The sequence below is a fragment of the Lucilia cuprina genome, chromosome 2 (assembly GCF_022045245.1).
Source record: "Lucilia cuprina isolate Lc7/37 chromosome 2, ASM2204524v1, whole genome shotgun sequence".
NCBI lineage: Eukaryota > Metazoa > Arthropoda > Insecta > Diptera > Calliphoridae > Lucilia > Lucilia cuprina.
The window spans coordinates 51426076-51444032 of record NC_060950.1 but is presented as its reverse complement, the minus strand read 5'-3'; the positions used below and the strand labels follow the sequence as shown (position 1 = coordinate 51444032).

At 30.6% G+C, this 17957-nt stretch overlaps 1 protein-coding gene and 1 long non-coding RNA gene across 2 annotated transcripts; one reads left to right on the top strand and one right to left on the bottom strand.

The window, feature by feature from the left end:
• Positions 1 to 1058: 1058 nt before the first annotated feature.
• LOC111677207 lies at positions 1059 to 1426 on the top strand. The gene is made up of 3 exons (XR_006940303.1): positions 1059 to 1122; positions 1183 to 1309; positions 1387 to 1426. It is a non-coding gene; the product is annotated as an uncharacterized LOC111677207 (long non-coding RNA).
• Positions 1427 to 1902: 476 nt separating this feature from the next.
• On the bottom strand, positions 1903 to 5614 carry LOC124420938. The gene is made up of 6 exons (XM_046955410.1): positions 5185 to 5614; positions 4984 to 5088; positions 4722 to 4922; positions 4535 to 4661; positions 4402 to 4457; positions 1903 to 1980 (listed from the first exon to the last, which is right to left on the bottom strand). Exons 1-6 carry the CDS (start codon positions 5284 to 5286, stop codon positions 1903 to 1905), a joined length of 669 nt encoding a protein of 222 aa, XP_046811366.1. The 5' UTR covers positions 5287 to 5614.
• Between the last annotated feature and the right edge of the window lie 12343 nt (positions 5615 to 17957).

Sequence of the window (17957 nt, the reverse complement as noted above, 5' to 3'; positions counted from 1 at the left end):
ATAGTCAATAGAACTATTATTACGGTTCAAAAATTTCAAATTAGGATCTTAATGGGATCAGAAGTTATGGACGTTTTTATTAAGCTACATTTAAAAATTGCATAGGAAATGTGTGCTTTTTATACATTTTTAGTCCACTCAAATAAAGGTTTTAATGCCGAATTATGTAAAAATTACTACAGACCATCAACTTGATGTTAGAAATATTATGAATAATTTTATCTGAAATAATGTCTTAATTAGAAGAAATATTAGAGGTCAAAGGTCAACATAATAAATTTTTAGAAATATCTCCTTTCTTATGTATATTACGGGTTTAGAAGTCATAACATATTTTTGTGATAATTTTCTTTTCGTCTATAAGTAATTAACACATATAATTATTTTATTACCCTTTTTGTGTCGGTGTTTCTCTCTCGCCCATAGTGCAATGTTTTCTAATATAAATTTTAAAATGTAATTGGCTGTAAAAATTAATCGAAATTAAAAAAGCTTTTTACACAAAACTCTATAGGCCAAAGGATCAATATGTATATGCTATTCTGACCACATTAAATTTTTGACATAATGCTATAAGGCTTCTGTCCAGTGAAATGTCCCATGTTAGAGAGGCAGATATTTCAAGACATTTTGGATGTATTAAAATTAATACTTGATAAACTCGAACAACATGTAAGTTTGGATTTATAATTAATTTTATATGTATAACTGTTTTCATATTTTTGATCATAAATCTAATATTATAAATAATTTCTCATTTCAATTAAGCAAACCGACATTAAAACAAACCAAAGTGTTTTGAGTAACGGCCAAAATTCAATTGTCGCTAATCAACAGCAAATTGCCGACAAATTGCTTTGTATTGAAGCAAATGTAAGTCATATTAGTTTCACTTCTGCTTTTAATTGTTATTTTAATCTACATATTGTTCCAGAATATGTCTAAACAGGAAATGATGGCACAGTCCAAACTTTTAATGGAGTGCAAAGTGACCATCAAGAAAGTTGAAACCTCTATATGCCGTATGACTGGCGAAGTTAAAGACGAAATCGCTTAAGGACCATTGAGGTGGTGCAGGAAGTCGAAGGAAAACTTCTTACTCCGGAGTTTGCTCAAGCTATGGTAAAAAACTAAGGCACTTACTATTTATTTAAATATTTCAATATTTAAATTCCGTTACAGAAAACATATTTACATAAAGTAAAAGGAGCGTCAGAAGATGTCAGCAGAGTCATCCGTGGTTTATTAACGGATGATCTGCTCGAAAAATACAATTGGGAACTATTTTTATTTGACAATATTCTTCGAGGTGTGTATAATGATTAAATAATTGTTAACTTATGTATATATTTTTATATTATATTAATATTTATCTTCTAATTTCAGATGTTTTTCAAAAACAAGGAGCTTCCGATTTCGAAAAAAGGACGCAGCCACCACAGGCTAAACAAAAAAATATTAAAAAAAATTAATTAAATATTCCAATAATAAAAATAATAGAATTAATTATAATAATAATAAAAAATAGAGTTTTATTATAATAAATGGAATATCCATCACCATTGACGGGTATATTAATCAAATGTGAGTTGTCAACTGTGATGACTAATATTTATATTAACCTTGATTAGTAAAAAGCAAAAGAGTAAGCAGCTCAAATATATGTTTTTAAATCGATAGAATTCATAAGTGCAATAACATGGAACACTGTTCAGCATCTGACGCATTGTTCTTTGAAATTTAACACTTTTTTCTTTTAAAAGTTTACGGTTTGTGCCTACGAACAAATTTTTGAAAAACGGATTGTCAAATATGCACTTTTTTCACTTTGAAATGTTACATATTGAGAAGAATGCTGCTTGATGCGGCCCAAGAAGTTTGAATTTACAAGCAACGATCCTTTTATCTTAAGAGAAGCTGACATTGCATAACATCAGCAATAATACCTCCCATCTTTTTCAAATGGGCTGTATCATTTTTCTAAAATTGAAAGTGATTAAGTTGAAGAACCAATATGGTTTCCAATAAACCTTACCGTTTGCAAAACTTTAAAAAAAAGTGTCAAATAATAATCGACATGTTCATTTTAAACTACTAATTGTATTCATTGTCACTGAAGGAACATCAGAGTCTTCAGATCTAATATGTATATTAACAAATGTAGAGGTTTGCAGATATATTAGTTTTTAGTCGAATAAAAATTTACAATATTTTTTTCATTAGAGCAGTCGATTAAATAAAAAAGCATTATATTTTTATAAATTACGAACACGTAATTAATTACTAATAGCCGAATGATCTGTAATTAAAATGTCATAAATTTTATTCTCTACAAATTTTGTTATGACGTCTAAACCCGTAAGACATAATTTAAAAATTATACATAATATTTCTAACATCGAGTTGATGGTCTGTGGTTATTTTTACATTATTCGGCATAAAAACCTTTGTTTGAGTGGACTAAAAATGTATAGAAAGCACACATTTCCTATGGAAATTTTAAATGTAGCTAAATAAAAACAGCCATAACTTCTGATCCCATTGAGATCCCAATTTTAAATTTTTATATAGTAATAATAGTTCTATTGCCTATTTTTTGTATAAAAATTAAGGAAAAACAAACTAGCATTTGTCAGGATATTCAAGGATAAAGGACATTTTCCGGTATATGATCCTTGAGCCAGGACCTAAAAAATATTTTATGAAATTTTAACAATGTGTAATCGGAGTCCTGTCTAACGAGACCTCATTTGTTATAATCGGATAACGGGTTCCAAAGTAATTAAGACGTCAACATTGCTAATTTTCTACAAAAATACGCGAGATGCCCAACTTTAGGAGCCCATAATATATGAACCATATAAGTTACGGATCCAATTTGTACGTCATATAATTCGTATTGAACTGTATAATAAATGGTCTAAATTTTAACTAAATCGAAGGTGTCAAAAATTTAATGTGGTCAAAGTGTCTGTGGAATAACTCTCAAACCAAAAAATCAAAACAAATTGAATTCTCTAAAAAATGGGAAAATCTTTTCCGTAAAATTTTTAATTATTATTCAAATAATTTCAAGAACAAGAATTAAAAAAATTTGAATATTTACTATTTTTGTACTTGCATCATATGCCGTATTTATAGCTGATTCATAATAAATGTATCTTTGCATTTCAGGTGTATTAAGGTTGTCATTCGAATAAAATTTTTTCGATTAATCAAGAAAAAATTTCCAATTTAGAATAAACAATAATTTGAACAATTTATGTTGATTAATAGCATATTCGAATAATATGTAAATGTTGCTTTTTACTAATATTTAATTATAATTTTGAACAAAGAATTTTGTTAATATTTTGTAAATCCGTTATAATTGAAACAAAACATTTACTAATTTTCGTAATTTATAAAAATATAATGCTTTTTTATTTAATCGACTGCTCTAATGAAAAAAATATTGTAAATTTTTATTCGACTACAAAATAATATATCTGCAAACCTCTACATTTGTTAATATACATATTAGATCTGAAGACCCTGATGTCCCTTCGGTGACAATGAATACAATTAGTAGTTTAAAATGAACATGTCGATTATTATTTGACACTTTTTTTAAAGTTTTGCAAATGGTAAGGTTTATTGGAAACCATATTGGTTCTTCAACTTAATCACTTTCAATTTTAGAAAAATGATACAGCCCATTTGAAAAAGATGGGAGGTATTATTGCTGATGTTATGCAATGTCTGCTTCTCTTAAGATAAAAGGATCGTTGCTTGTAAATTCAAACTTCTTGGGCCGCATCAGGCAGCTTCCTTCTCAATATGTAACATTTAAAAGTGAAAAAAATAATATACAAGAAGTTTGCAAGACAACAACATTTGACCAAAACGTGCTGGATTTTGTAGCAAACACGTATATAGCCCTCTGTGCATATTTGACAATCCGTTTTTCAAAAATTTGTTCGCAGGCACAAACCGTACACTTTTAAAAGAAAAAAGTGTTAAATTCCAAAGAACAATGCGACAGATGCTGAACAGTGTTCCATGTTATTGCACTTATGAATTCTATCGATTTAAAAACATATATTTGAGTTGCTTACTCTTTTGCTTTTTACTAATCAAGGTTAATATAAATATTAGTCATCACAGTTGACAACTTATGAATTCTATCGATTTAAAAACATATATTTGAGCTGCTTACTCTTTTGCTTTTTACTAATCAAGATTAAAATAAATATTAGTCATCACAGTTGACAACTCACATTTGATTAATATACCCGTCAATGGTGATGGATATTCCATTTATTATAATAAAACTCTATTTTTTATTATTATTATAATTAATTCTATTATTTTTATTATTGGAATATTTAATTAATTTTTTTTAATATTTTTTTGTTTAGCCTGTGGTGGCTGCGTCCTTTTTTCGAAATCGGAAGCTCCTTGTTTTTGAAAAACATCTGAAATTAGAAGATAAATATTAATATAATATAAAAATATATACATAAGTTAACAATTATTTAATCATTATACACACCTCGAAGAATATTGTCAAATAAAAATAGTTCCCAATTGTATTTTTCGAGCAGATCATCCGTTAATAAACCACGGATGACTCTGCTGACATCTTCTGACGCTCCTTTTACTTTATGTAAATATGTTTTCTGTAACGGAATTTAAATATTGAAATATTTAAATAAATAGTAAGTGCCTTAGTTTTTTACCATAGCTTGAGCAAACTCCGGAGTAAGAAGTTTTCCTTCGACTTCCTGCACCACCTCAATGGTCCTTAAGGGAAGCATTGCGGCGATTTCGTCTTTAACTTCGCCAGTCATACGGCATATAGAGGTTTCAACTTTCTTGATGGTCACCTTGCACTCCATTAAAAGTTTGGACTGTGCCATCATTTCCGGTTTAGACATATTCTGGAACAATATGTAGATTAAAATAACAATTAAAAGCAGAAGTGAAACTAATATGACTTACATTTGCTTCAATACAAAGCAATTTGTCGGCAATTTGCTGTTGATTAGCGACAATTGAATTTTGGCCGTTACTCAAAACACTTTGGTTTGTTTTAATGTCGGTTTGCTTAATTGAAATGAGAAATTATTTATAATATTAGATTTATGATCAAAAATATGAAAACAGTTATATATATAAAATAAATTATAAATCCAAACTTACATATTGTTCGAGTTTATCCAGCCGCTCATTTATCGCCTTTTGTCCCTCAAGTATTATTTTTAATACATCCAAAATGTCTTGAAATATCTGCCTCTCTAACATGGGACATTTCACTGGACAGAAGCCTTATTGCATTATGTAACAACAAAAAAATGATAATACTGATCACTGCTAACACAATCTTTCAAAATATAAATACCGGTATAAAGCAAAAACTGCCTAAATTTAGTCGATTTCCAATTACTAATTTCATCTAAACTCATAGGTGTGCGACGAAATTCTGATGGAACATATTTTGCTACAAAACATATCATTTTATTAATATCTACTGCATTCTTCTTATTAACTAAAAGCTTAAGCAAGTTTTTAGTGACTCCTAAATCTACTAAATGCATACTAACTAACGAAAATTGAGAAACCATTTCAAAACCTGAGTCTTCTAAAATACTTCCTTTTCCCTAAACTCTTCCGAATGATGAAAAGGATGACATCTAAATTGAAATGTAATGTCAGTTCATGGTTCGCTAGCTTCCTTCGAAAATCTTACCCTTTTCTTCTTATATAACCCTTCTGAGAATATTTGGAGCAACCATTTTTGCTATTGTGGGACACTATACCTACAACAAACGCCCTAGCCGGGGAATTACAAATAAACAAGCGAACATTAAATTTTAACAACTTTTCTCTGTTCCCTACCTTAACACCATGTTCTTTAAGCAACATTACTTCTGCACAGAAATCAGCCATAAAGCTATTCAAATTTTGTGACTTCTTAAAACCTGGAAAACACCCTTTACTATATAAATATTCGAAATAACCTGAAAGAAAAACATTGATCACGATGATTTGATGGTCATTGTTGATATAAATATCAATGCGTTGCCACTGTTAACAATTTGTTTCTAACAAAGGCAACGACAGTGGCAACATTATAAAATAAAATATTTGCAAATGTGTTAGTGCAATACTTTTGTATGTGTTAGTTTCGGTCATTCCCCAGCAGTTCGGCGGGACAGTCCCGAACTGACCACTTAACCTACCACTTGTGGTGGCCCCTAGCCACCTGACTATCCAGGTGACCGACCATTTTAACATGGGCTTGTCCTACGAGAAAGTCAATCGTTACTCTACACCCTACAAAGCGACAGTAAAGAGACGATTGCCTCCGCTCTCGCTTAAAAGGGGGACACTAATGTGACGACTGTCTTCATTCTCGATTACAAAGAGTTTATTTGTGACGAAAGATCAAAAACATACAAATTGAAGTCAGCCAGGTGGATAAGATATAAAGTGATGACTGTCTTCATTCTCGATTACAAAGGGTACATTCGTGACGAATGACCCAAAACATACGAATTACGATCATCCAGGTGGTTAGCTATTAGTAGAAATTACTGTCTTTCTCGTATGCATTGACCCTTCGTCGAACTACTGGGTCATTTCTTGTAGGGAAGCCCAGCAGTTCGACATAGAGTCAATGCATTTTGTGTGTGAGAGAAAGATATGGTTGATATTTCTTTATCTCACACACAAAAACTTTTGATTTTGTGTGTAAGAGATGGTTGATATTTCTTTCTCTTTCTCTCACACACAAAAATTAAAGTTTCCTAGTGGGAACCAAGTCTTATTCTTATTATTCTAAAAGGAGAAAAATGTATGTAATTGTACTTGAAGGACTGAAAGAGTTTCGTCATTTCATAAGAGGATTCGTAATAACCGAGTTCGTTATAAGAGATTTTTTTGTATGAAAATAGTTACCAATGAATTTGTTATAAACGAGTTCGTTATAAGCAAGTTTGTCTTTATATATGTATATTAATATAACAAATGTTTATTTAGTTCAGATGTAAAAATATATTATATAATTTATATTTAAAGTATCCAAATAACGACTATTTCGCGACAAAATAAACATCGCTATTGTCCTATATTCTTCTTTTGACTTTTTCTTACAATTTTTGATAAGTTATTGCAAATATTGATAAATGTCTTTGATATATGACCATCGACGACGAATATATTTTGCAGTGGTACATCACTAATAATAAAATTCTCATGTAAACAAATAAATACGTTTTTTTTTAAACATTAAAAAAGTACTATTATTATTTTTAATCGAACTAAATTGTATTATGTTAAAAATTAAATTTTACTTTTATTACGATATTTAATTACTTAAATAAAATGGATTAATTAACACGCACTTTCCTAAACAAAAGTTTCTATGTGTAGACAACTTCAAAAGAGAATTGTGAAAGTTTCCTAGTGTGGACCTAATTCTTAAGAGAATTTATTTCTTAGGAATGAATTCAATTCAAAAAGTTTTATATGTTAAATCTGTATTTAATGAATATATTTTTAAACTAAAACAAAAAATTCACAATCATATAGGGACGCATCATAAAGCCTTTTTAAAAAATTTATGATGTTGTGTTTCAGACGCCACAATTTTTGAAAGAAAGCAGTTTATATAGTGTAATTTGATTAAGCGAATGTCGTTTGGTGGCATGTACATTGTCCACTTTTTACGTGTTCCTCTGCAGGAAGATGACTTGGAGCATTGTCCAATATCAGCAAAGACTTTATTGGCAAATCATTTGATTTTTTATATGACTCGAGATAATAACAAAGAATCTTTTGCAAATGTCTTTTACGAATTCTTATCTCAGGAAAAAACATTTCAAAAACAACAAACTTTAAAAATTCCTGTATTCACCCATGGTTTTTTGTAATGCAGATAATTAACTGATAGAATTTTATTTCGAGGTAACACATTTATTATACCCTTCACCTTCGTGAAAAGGGTATATATAAGTTTGTCATTCCGGTTGTAATTTCTATAATATAATTTTCCGACCCTATAAAGTATATATATTCTGGATCCTTATAGGTAGCGGAGATGATTAAGCCATGTCTGTCTGTCTGTCCGTCTGTCTGTCTGTCTGTCTGTCTGTCTGTATGTTTGTTGAAATCAGTTTTTAGAAGACCCCAGATATCTGCGAGATCCGAATCTTCCATAATTCTATCAGACATACGACCGGCAAGAACGCTATTTCACCAAAATCGGTCCATAAATAACGGAGATATGAGCAAAAAACCGAGACAACCTCTGAAAATTTCATATAAAATTTAGATTTTTTATTCATGCTCAGACAGAAACTGCAAAAAACAAAAACAAAATACATAACAATACGGTAAATATTGTTAGTGTAATTTGTTTATAAAAGCAAAGCAGAGCAAGAGCAGCAGAGCAAGAGCAGCAGAGCAAGAGCAGCAGAGCAAGAGTAGCAGAGCGAGAGCAGCACTAATGTTTTGTTATTGGCTAGAAATATGAAATTAAGTATGTAGAGCCTGGATTAAGTGATAACCTATAAAAGGGGACTTTCTGGTACTTTTTCGTTCTTCAAAAGGTATTTTTTGAAATTTCTATAATATTGAACCTAGAAACATGAAATTAAGTATGCATGGCCCGGATTAAGTGAGGACCCAAACAAGGGGAGTTTTTGGTACTTTTTCGTTTTTCAAAAGGTACTTTTTGCAATTTCTACAATATTGAACCTAGAAACATGTAATTAAGTATGTATGGCCCGGATTAAGTGAGGACCCATAAAAGGGGACTTTTTCGTTGTTCAAAAGGTACTTTTTGCAATTTATACAATATTGAACCTAGAAACATGTAATTAAGTATGTATGGCCCGGATTAAGTGAGGACCCATAAAAGGGGACTTTTTGGTACTTTTTCGTTCTTCAAAAGGTACTTTTTGCAATTTCTACAATATTGAACCTAGAAACATGTAATTAAGTATGTATGGCCCGGATTAAGTGAGGACCCATACAAGGGGACTTTTTGGTACTTTTTCGTTTTTCAAAAGGTACTTTTTGCAATTTCTACAATATTGAACCTAGAAACATGTAATTAAGTATATATGGCCCGGATTAAGTGAGGACCCATAAAAGGGGACTTTTTGGTATTTTTTCGTTGTTCAAAAGGTACTTTTTGCAATTTCTACAAAATTGAACCTAGAAACATGTAATTAAGTATGTATGGCCCGGATTAAGTGAGGACCCATAAAAGGGGAATTTTTGGTACTTTTTCGTTCTTCAAAAGGTACTTTTTGCAATTTCTACAATATTGAACCTAGAAACATGTAATTAAGTTTGTATGGCCCGGATTAAGTGAGGACCCATACAAGGGGACTTTTTGGTACTTTTTCGTTTTTCAAAAGGTACTTTTTGCAATTTCTACGATATTAAACCTAGAAACATGTAATTATGTATGTATGGCCCGGATTAAATAAGGACCCATAAAAGGGGACTTATTGGTACTTTTTCGTTTTTCAAAAGGTACTTTTTGCAATTTCTACGATATTAAACCTAGAAACATGTCATTAAGTATGTATGGCCAGGATTAAGTGAGGACCCATGAAAGGGTACTTTTTGGTACTTTTTCATTCTTCAAAAGGTACTTTTTGAAATTTCTATAATATTGAACCTAGAAACATGTTATTAAGTTCGTATATCCCGGATTAAGTGAGAACCAGTAAAAGGGGACTTCTTGGTACTTTTTCGTTCTTCAAAAGGTACTTTTTCAATTTCTACAATATTGAACCTAGGAACATGTAATTAAGTTTGTATGGCCCGGATTAACTGAGGACCCATAGATGGGGACTTTTTGGTACTTTTTCGTTCTTCAAAAGGTACAAAAGGCTTTAAACACATCATGGTGAAGGGTATATAAGATTCGGCACAGCCGAATATAGAACTCTTACTTGTTTATTAAAAACAATCATAATTATTTTTCACTACTTTTTACACCCACCAAAACAGATGGGTATATTGATTCTGTCATTCCGTGTGTAACATATCGAAATAGTGTTCACAGACTCCATAAAATATATATATCCTTAAGCCTCGTAAGATTCTATGACGATCTAGCTATGCCCGTCCGTCTGTCTGTTGTTGGCACGATAGCGTTCACAAAAAAAGATTGATCAGAAATGTTTGGTATCGAAAATGAGCAAAATCGGTCAACGATTTCACATAGTTCTATACGAAGCCCGATCATTATAAAAATCGGTAGTGTCATTTGAAGCTCTATAAAACTAAGCTTTGTCGACTTTTGTTTACATAATAGATCATTTAAATTAATTATAAGCCAAAAGGCCCTATTTGGGACCCATACAAACTCCCCTTCAGAAAATGACTTAAAGGTCAAAATTCACTTGCAAACACTAATAACACTTTTAAATTCTACATAAATAATATTGAAGAAGACTTAATTCCCCATACCAACATTTTTAAGGATAGGGCCATATTTTGCCCTACTCCCCTTTGAGCTCGGGTTCATCAGAGGAATTTATCATGCGTATAATTTCTTCAGTAAATGGAGAATTATTTTCATTACAGTTGAGCCATGTTTCTATATCCTCAGTAGTAAAATCGTATGAAATATTTGTTATTTGACTAACGTTATTTGATAAAAAATAATAAAATTGTAAACAAATAGATTTTATTAAACTTCGGACACACCTTCATTTTCGAGGCAGAACAAGTTATTCTACACATTTTTTAAAACTGCAGAAGTAACAGCGTTCAATTGACCAGAGTGCTTTTTTGATGTTGAATGTTTTCTTAAATGCTTCTCTATCGCTTGTTGTGACTAGTTTTTGTACTATAGTTTTTCGGTAGTGGCATTTAAAGCTCCATATTGCACCCTGATCCATCGGTTGGATCAAAGACGTGCTATTCGGTGGAAAAAACTTATTTGTTGTGTTACCCAAGCTTTTGCATTTGCCTTATAAATAACGGGAAGATCTTTGACATTTTTTAATGCTCTTGGACGAGCACTTTTCCCAATGATTAACACTTTGCACTTGTGTGTACCGGCGTTATTAGCACAAAGTAATGTGGTTACTCTCTCTTTTGAAACCTTATATTCGGCTGTGCCGAATCTTATATAAACATTAGTTTTATAAATTTTTTCCCGACTACATTAATATTACACCAAAAGCAAAACAAAATGAACAACAACAACGCTAAACGAAATAAAAACAAGTAGGAAAGTATAGTTGGGCATGGCCGACCATATGATACCCTACACCATGAGTATATTTTTACAATTTTTACTTTTATAAAATTTTTATTTTTTGTAAAGAAACTTTTATGTTGAATATTACCATAATTCCAAAATATTTAAGCCATTTATTGATAAAAAACTAAAATTTCTAAATGAGGCTTTATATAGGTGAAATATGGGCCGATCCTCGGTAAATTTGGGAAAAGGATATATTTCTAAATAACAGTTATTTTTGTTGATTTTCATTGCGATACAAATGGTTACAAGTCAATTTTAGACGTTTAAGTCATTTTTTGAAGGGGGGTTTGTATGGGGGCTAGGCCAATCCTTACGAAAATCTGCAGTATCATTTATACTTATATAAAACTTATTTGTGCCAATTTTTAGAGAGATAGCAGAATATTTGACGTAATTATAGCATAAAAAGTTCAAATCGGGAGGTACGGTTGTATGGGGGCTAGGTGAAATAATGGACCGATTTCAACCATTTTCAATAGGCTTCGTCCTTGTGCCAAAAAACATGCTTGGTCCAAATTTCATCCAATTATCTTGAAAATTGCGGCCTGTACCTTGCGCACAAAGTTTACATGGACAGCCGGACAGACGGACGGACGGACATGTCTTAATCGACTCAAAAAATTCTGAATCGATCGGTATACTTTAAGGTGGGTATTGGACCAATATTTTTGTATGTTACAAACATCAGCACAAACGTATAATACCCTCCCCACTATAGTGGTGTAGGGTATAACAAAATACCCAAGGCAATTAAACCAACAGACATCTAAACATACATAACGAAAAACACAGAAAAACAAAAGCCTGGTTCACACTAGGAAACTTTTGATTTTTGTGAGTTTTGTGATTTTCTCCCACACACAAAATCAAATGTTTCCAAGTGTGAACCAGGTCAAAATAAACAATGTAATAAAACCAACCGACATCCAAATATACGAACAGAATTCACAAAAACAAAATACACAACTCAATGACGCCAACAGCATCCAAACAAAACAAAATACACAGCTGAATAAAACCAAATACATCTACACACACGTGGACATCTTTTTCTAATATGCAGTGTTGTTGTTGCTTATTTAACGAATCATGAAAAAAAATAACATTTTTTTATGAAATTTTCAGAGGTCTAGGATTTTTGCTCATATCTCCTTTATTATCTATAAGGATCCAGAATATATATACTTTAAAGGGTCGGAAAATTATATTATAGAAATTGCAAACGGAATGACAAACTTATATATACCCTTCTTACGAAGGTGAAGGGTATAATAAACTCTAACAAACCATACTTCTCAAATTTCTAAATTATACTAAACAGGTTTAAATGTATGATTCTGAGTCATCGTATACTAAATAGGGAATTCCCCTTTTTCACTTATTTGTTCACGGATAATAGAGGTAATCACGGTAAATCGATACAGGCAAATTTAAGTCAATCCAAAAAAATTAAGTCGATACAAAAAATTTTCTTTTTCCATCCCGGATAATTGATGTTGTCGGATAATCGAACTACTGATAATCAAGGTCCTACTATACTTTATGAGAAAAATATTTTTTTCACAATAACTTGAAAAAATTCCACTTTAAGAACAGAAATCTTGAAATTTGCCTTTGGAAATAAATAGTAGAACAGTTTTCCCACTTCTACGAAATTTTTTCCACTTCAGACACCAGATTTTGGACTTGACGGTCATTGGACCTTGCAAATGAAACATTAAAAGTTGATTTTTAACTTTGATTTGATTTGGCCATTTTGAACACAGTACGATCTTATAATAAAGACTTACAACATATAATTAAACAATTTTATAATTCCATATATTTAATTTAATTTAAATAAGGATTTTCGAAGCCTCCGATTTCCAAATTATAAAAAATGCTACTAATCATAACTTCATATACTCGTGCCATAACTATATTTTATGGATCGGACATTTTTCATCATTCAAAAAATACATTTTAGGAAATCTCCATAAAATATCGAATATGAACGCTATAACTTTTTAAAAGTGACAATGGATTGCAATTATAGTAAAGAAATAAGTATTTTAGAAATTTAAATATCGTACTCTGATGCATCATAATGAACAAACAAGAAATATTATTGGATACCCGATCCAAAACACCGGGGATAAGAAGCAAAATAATTAGTAATTAGGTCAATTACCAAAAATTTAAATTGTAAAGTGAATTTTTTAGAAGTTATTGTTTTAAATATATTTTTTATATTTAATTTATTAAAATTTTAAAAGAAGAAAGTGAAACAAAGTAACTTACACCAGACTTGGGGGGTAATGACTACATTTTCAATTACAATTACATTTGAAGTAATTGAATTGAATATCTTATCACATAGTTTAAAAGAACTTCAAATAAGGAGTTTACAACGATTTTGCTCATGATATGAAACTATTATGGATTCTTAGATATTTAAACAAATCTAGTCAAATTTTTAAATTATTCATAAAGAAAGTGCTAAAAAGGGTTAAATTAGAAGGAAAAAAATAGATATTTAGGAATGTATTATCTTTTATACAATTTGACTTGTCTTCCTCACAACTTTCTAACAATGGATTACTGTCAAATAGATCCGATTTTTAAAAAGCGGGACAAAAAATAAAAAATCTGATAAGAAGTATGTTAATGGAGACGTAAATTTTATATTATTAATTTTTTCTGAGCTGATTGTTAAGTTACCAAAAACGGGGGCAAGCACCCAAAAATCAATTCTCATTTTCAGTTATTTTTCACCACTACTAAAGAAGATTACTTAACAAAGAACACTTTATCTCAAAATTTCGACGTATAGAAAAAAATAAAAATTGTTTATTAACCACCGGACGCTTTCCCAAAATATATGTTTCATTCCGTGAGCAAACAAAAAATATTAAGTTGTAAACTTGTGTAATTAAACTAAAGAATAAAAAATTAGTAGAAATATTATCAAATATGTTTATTATTTATGACAATAGTTTTGACGTTTTATTGTGGATTTCCAAAAATCAATTTTTTCAAATCATCTGGCAACTATGCCTACTAAATATAATGGCTGTAAATTTTTGAACTGTTGAGCTATCCTTATCCTTTTTTTAATACCATGTTGACAACAAATTGCTCTGTTTTATGAGATTTATGTAAATTTTGATATACTTACTTCTTAGACCTGGTTCACACTAGGAAACTTTTGATTTTTGTGTGTGAGAGAAAGAGAAAGAAATATCAACCATCTCTTTCTTTCACACACAAAATCAAGAGTTTCTCAACAAAAGTTTCTCAGTGTGAACCAGGTCTTACATGTTCCTTTTCGTTTTCTTCGTTAAGAGTTTCTTCTAACTTCTGAAACTTGGAAAGGTTTTTGGGATGTTATTCTTAATGAAACTCTTCATTGCAGCTGCATTTTCTGCTAATACACCTATTAATATTCTGTTTTGTTGCTTAATATCGAAATTATTATTTTATTTAAAAGACTAACACTCATATTCATAAACAATTAGGGCGGGTTTTTGTGTTTATCTAAAAATATATTTAGTGTAATCTTTATCCCTTTTAATGTTTTTGAGTACAAGATTGAAATTCGCAGTCTTGTCATACAAAACCACAGAAAACGTCACTGTTTGTTATCAAAACGATACATGTCTTTTAAAAAACAAGAAGACAATTGTATATGTAATATGAACATTAAACAAAACTTAAATTTTAAAGATAAAAAAATATATTGTGAAGTCCCCATAATTTATACTTATCAATAAATCAAACATTTTAATATTTATTTTTATAAAATTGTATTATTTTTTTTTTTGCATCAGCTGATTACACTATTGCATTTCTTCTCAAGTTAAAACCACCTACATTGAGCGCTTAAACTAGCAAACAAAATTAACTAATTGAGTACTCAAAAACATTTTTGGAGGATTAGTTTAAATTTAATCTCTTATAATTTACCTAAAGGTTGGCCCATAATAAAGTTATCGATGGTTTAATCTGCGTAGTAAACCTAAAATAAGCGATCACTTTATGATATATATCAATCATGTTAGTTTTCTTACCCCCATTCTTTTCTATCCCACTCATCACCAATTATCGGCAAACATGCTATTCCATTATCTAATGACTGTACAAAAGGTCTTGAAAAATATTCTTTAAGTTTAAAAATTGTTTTCTTGAATAAAATCATTTTGATTAAATGTTATGGACACAAGTATTTTATTAATTATGCTGCAACGATTATCAGGTGACTTTTATTTGAATGTGTATAAGCATTGCAGTAAACTGTAAAAAGTTTACTAAAAAAATTTTCAGTATTCAATTAAGTTTTACTGAAAAAAATCAGTATTCAGTAAGTTTTTACATTCTGTATTTTACTGATCACTGAAAATTTGTTCACTATCTAATAAAAAATTACTGATTACTGAAATATGTATGTAATGCAGTAAAATTTTACTGCGTGTGCCCATGTATGATTTTACATTTGTAAAAATCGATTTTATTCTTAATGATAGGATCATCATTTTGATCTTATAAAGTAAAATTTAATAAAAAATTACAAAATTCATTATATTAATCTGCTACATACGAAGTCTACGAACATACAATACTTGCTATGCGGTACTGGGTGAAACGTCTTCTTTGTATTTTTTTTTGCTTATTACTTAGAAATATAACTATTCCTTTTTTCTAATCCCAAGGTCAATATTTTGATCAATAGAAGTTGGTCAAACGCCTCTTATTAGCAATAAATGTTTAAAGGTAAACTCTATGTTCTTTTTATGCCTTCACCGAAATGTGCAATATTTCAAGACGTCTGTAGTCTTGATCCGACTGTGTATGTCGGAAATTTGTCAGCGCTGTCAATACTCACTGAAAATGGCTATGGTATACCACTATATTCGTGGGGGCTCTGGTGAACAGTCAATTCGAGGTCATCTTGTTCACTCTGCATGATAGAGTATCTCGCAACCTTGGGGACAATTAGCGCACGGACTAATTCGTCCGTTGAAAATTTTATACCACGCATATATGGTCGCTGTCATGGGGAATGCAGTATGGTATTAAGGTCCTACATACAAAGCCTGCACCGATTGATACTTAAACACTTTAAACGACTATTAAAATGCGCTAGACAATTGTAGCACAATAAGTACTGAGCTACCACTCATTTTAGTTCCACAGACATCATAATGAATTTTGAACATATGCGAATAGCATGGAATCTATTGCAAAGAGTCCATTTTTAAAGAAGATGTTTACGGCAATTTAATTAGAGCACTTAGGGAGCAGAACTAATTTATGTACTCGAGTCAAGTAAATAACATTTTTACAATACGACCTAACCGTCATTCTCTAGAACTACATTGTTCGTTTTTTAAGGCAAAGAGGTAAGTTCAGACTGGTTTGAGAATGTTTCCATTTATTGAGCTTTTGCAGTACAAAACTTTTAGAAATAGTTATCTGGGCGAATAAAGTAAACGTCGGTATTAGTGAAAGGGTGACTAAAGGTAGTTCTTTTAATAAGAAAGGTTTCATAATTTGAGTCTGTAATCTTTTTTGCTATAATGTGCAATTGTAAATGACGGTTTCTATTAAGTTTTTACCTCTAATATTCAGCATTTTTTATGAACAATATTTAGAACTAAGCGAGGACCTTCGGGTCCTTATAAAAAAATACTTTAACGATCAGTAATGGCTTAAAAACATGTGTATAAATCAAAATCGTTTAGAAAAATTTTAAGACAATCGGTCTATAATTGACCCTACCTCCCGTGTAAGTTTTCCTGTAAACTATAACGCTAATTACTGGCTTAAAAATAACTATATGGCTACGAAATTTGACATAAACAAGTTTCGTATGACCCAAATACTCTACGAAATTTTGTTAGGATTGGTGATAATATTAAAATAGTGAAAACTACTATAAATGTCCATTATCACTATGCTGTAAAAAATGATGTTGCAACCGCAAAATCAAAATAAAAATTAAATGTATGCTTCTTCTCCCTCTAAATTGCTGGAATAAATTACTAATACATAAACATGTTTTACCACGACGTGTGGCCATGCAGCTTTAATGTTTCTGGGTTCATTATTATAGGAAACTCAAAAAAATATTATAGAATATTAAGGTACTTTACCTTTTGAAATTTCATGTTTTTAGCCAATAGTAACACGCTTGTGCTGATCTCGCTTTACTGCTCTTGCTCTGCTTTGTTTTTATAAACAAGCGCACAATAACAAAATTTACCATATGATTATGTATTTTGTTTTTTTTTTTTTGCAATTTCTGCCTGAGCATGAATAAAAAATCTCAACTTTGATGAAATTTTCAGAGATTGTCTATATTGTTTATGGACCGATTTTGCTGATTTTATGCATGAACATCTTTTTCCAATTCACAGTGTTGTTGTTGTTTTTTAACAAAACATGAAAAAATATGACTTTTTTGGTGAAATTTTCAGAGGTTGTCTCGGATTTTTGATCATATCTCCATTATTTATAGACCAATTTTGCTGATTTTAAATAGTGATCTTCTCGAAAGCATGTCTAACAGAATTATTAATCTGGGGTCCAGAGTAACAAGCCGTAACGGCGCGACCGGTTGCTAGCCGAACAGCCGGTAATTTTTTTTCAAGCCGCGCCGCCGCCGAAACCATCGGCTCATCAGCGGCTTATTGCAGAGCTG

What these genes read in the sequence shown, in the direction of transcription:
- LOC124420938 (XM_046955410.1), bottom strand. Translation starts at nt 5,286, where the DNA reads ATGTTAGAGAGGCAGATATTTCAAGACATTTTGGATGTATTAAAAATA. An exon ending in ATTTGACAATATTCTTCGAG is followed by an intron (nt 4,458 to 4,534) that starts GTGTGTATAATG and finishes TTCTAATTTCAG; the next exon opens with ATGTTTTTCAAAAACAAGGA. An exon ending in AAAGGACGCAGCCACCACAG is followed by an intron (nt 1,981 to 4,401) that starts GCTAAACAAAAA and finishes TTTCAATTTTAG; the next exon opens with AAAAATGATACAGCCCATTT.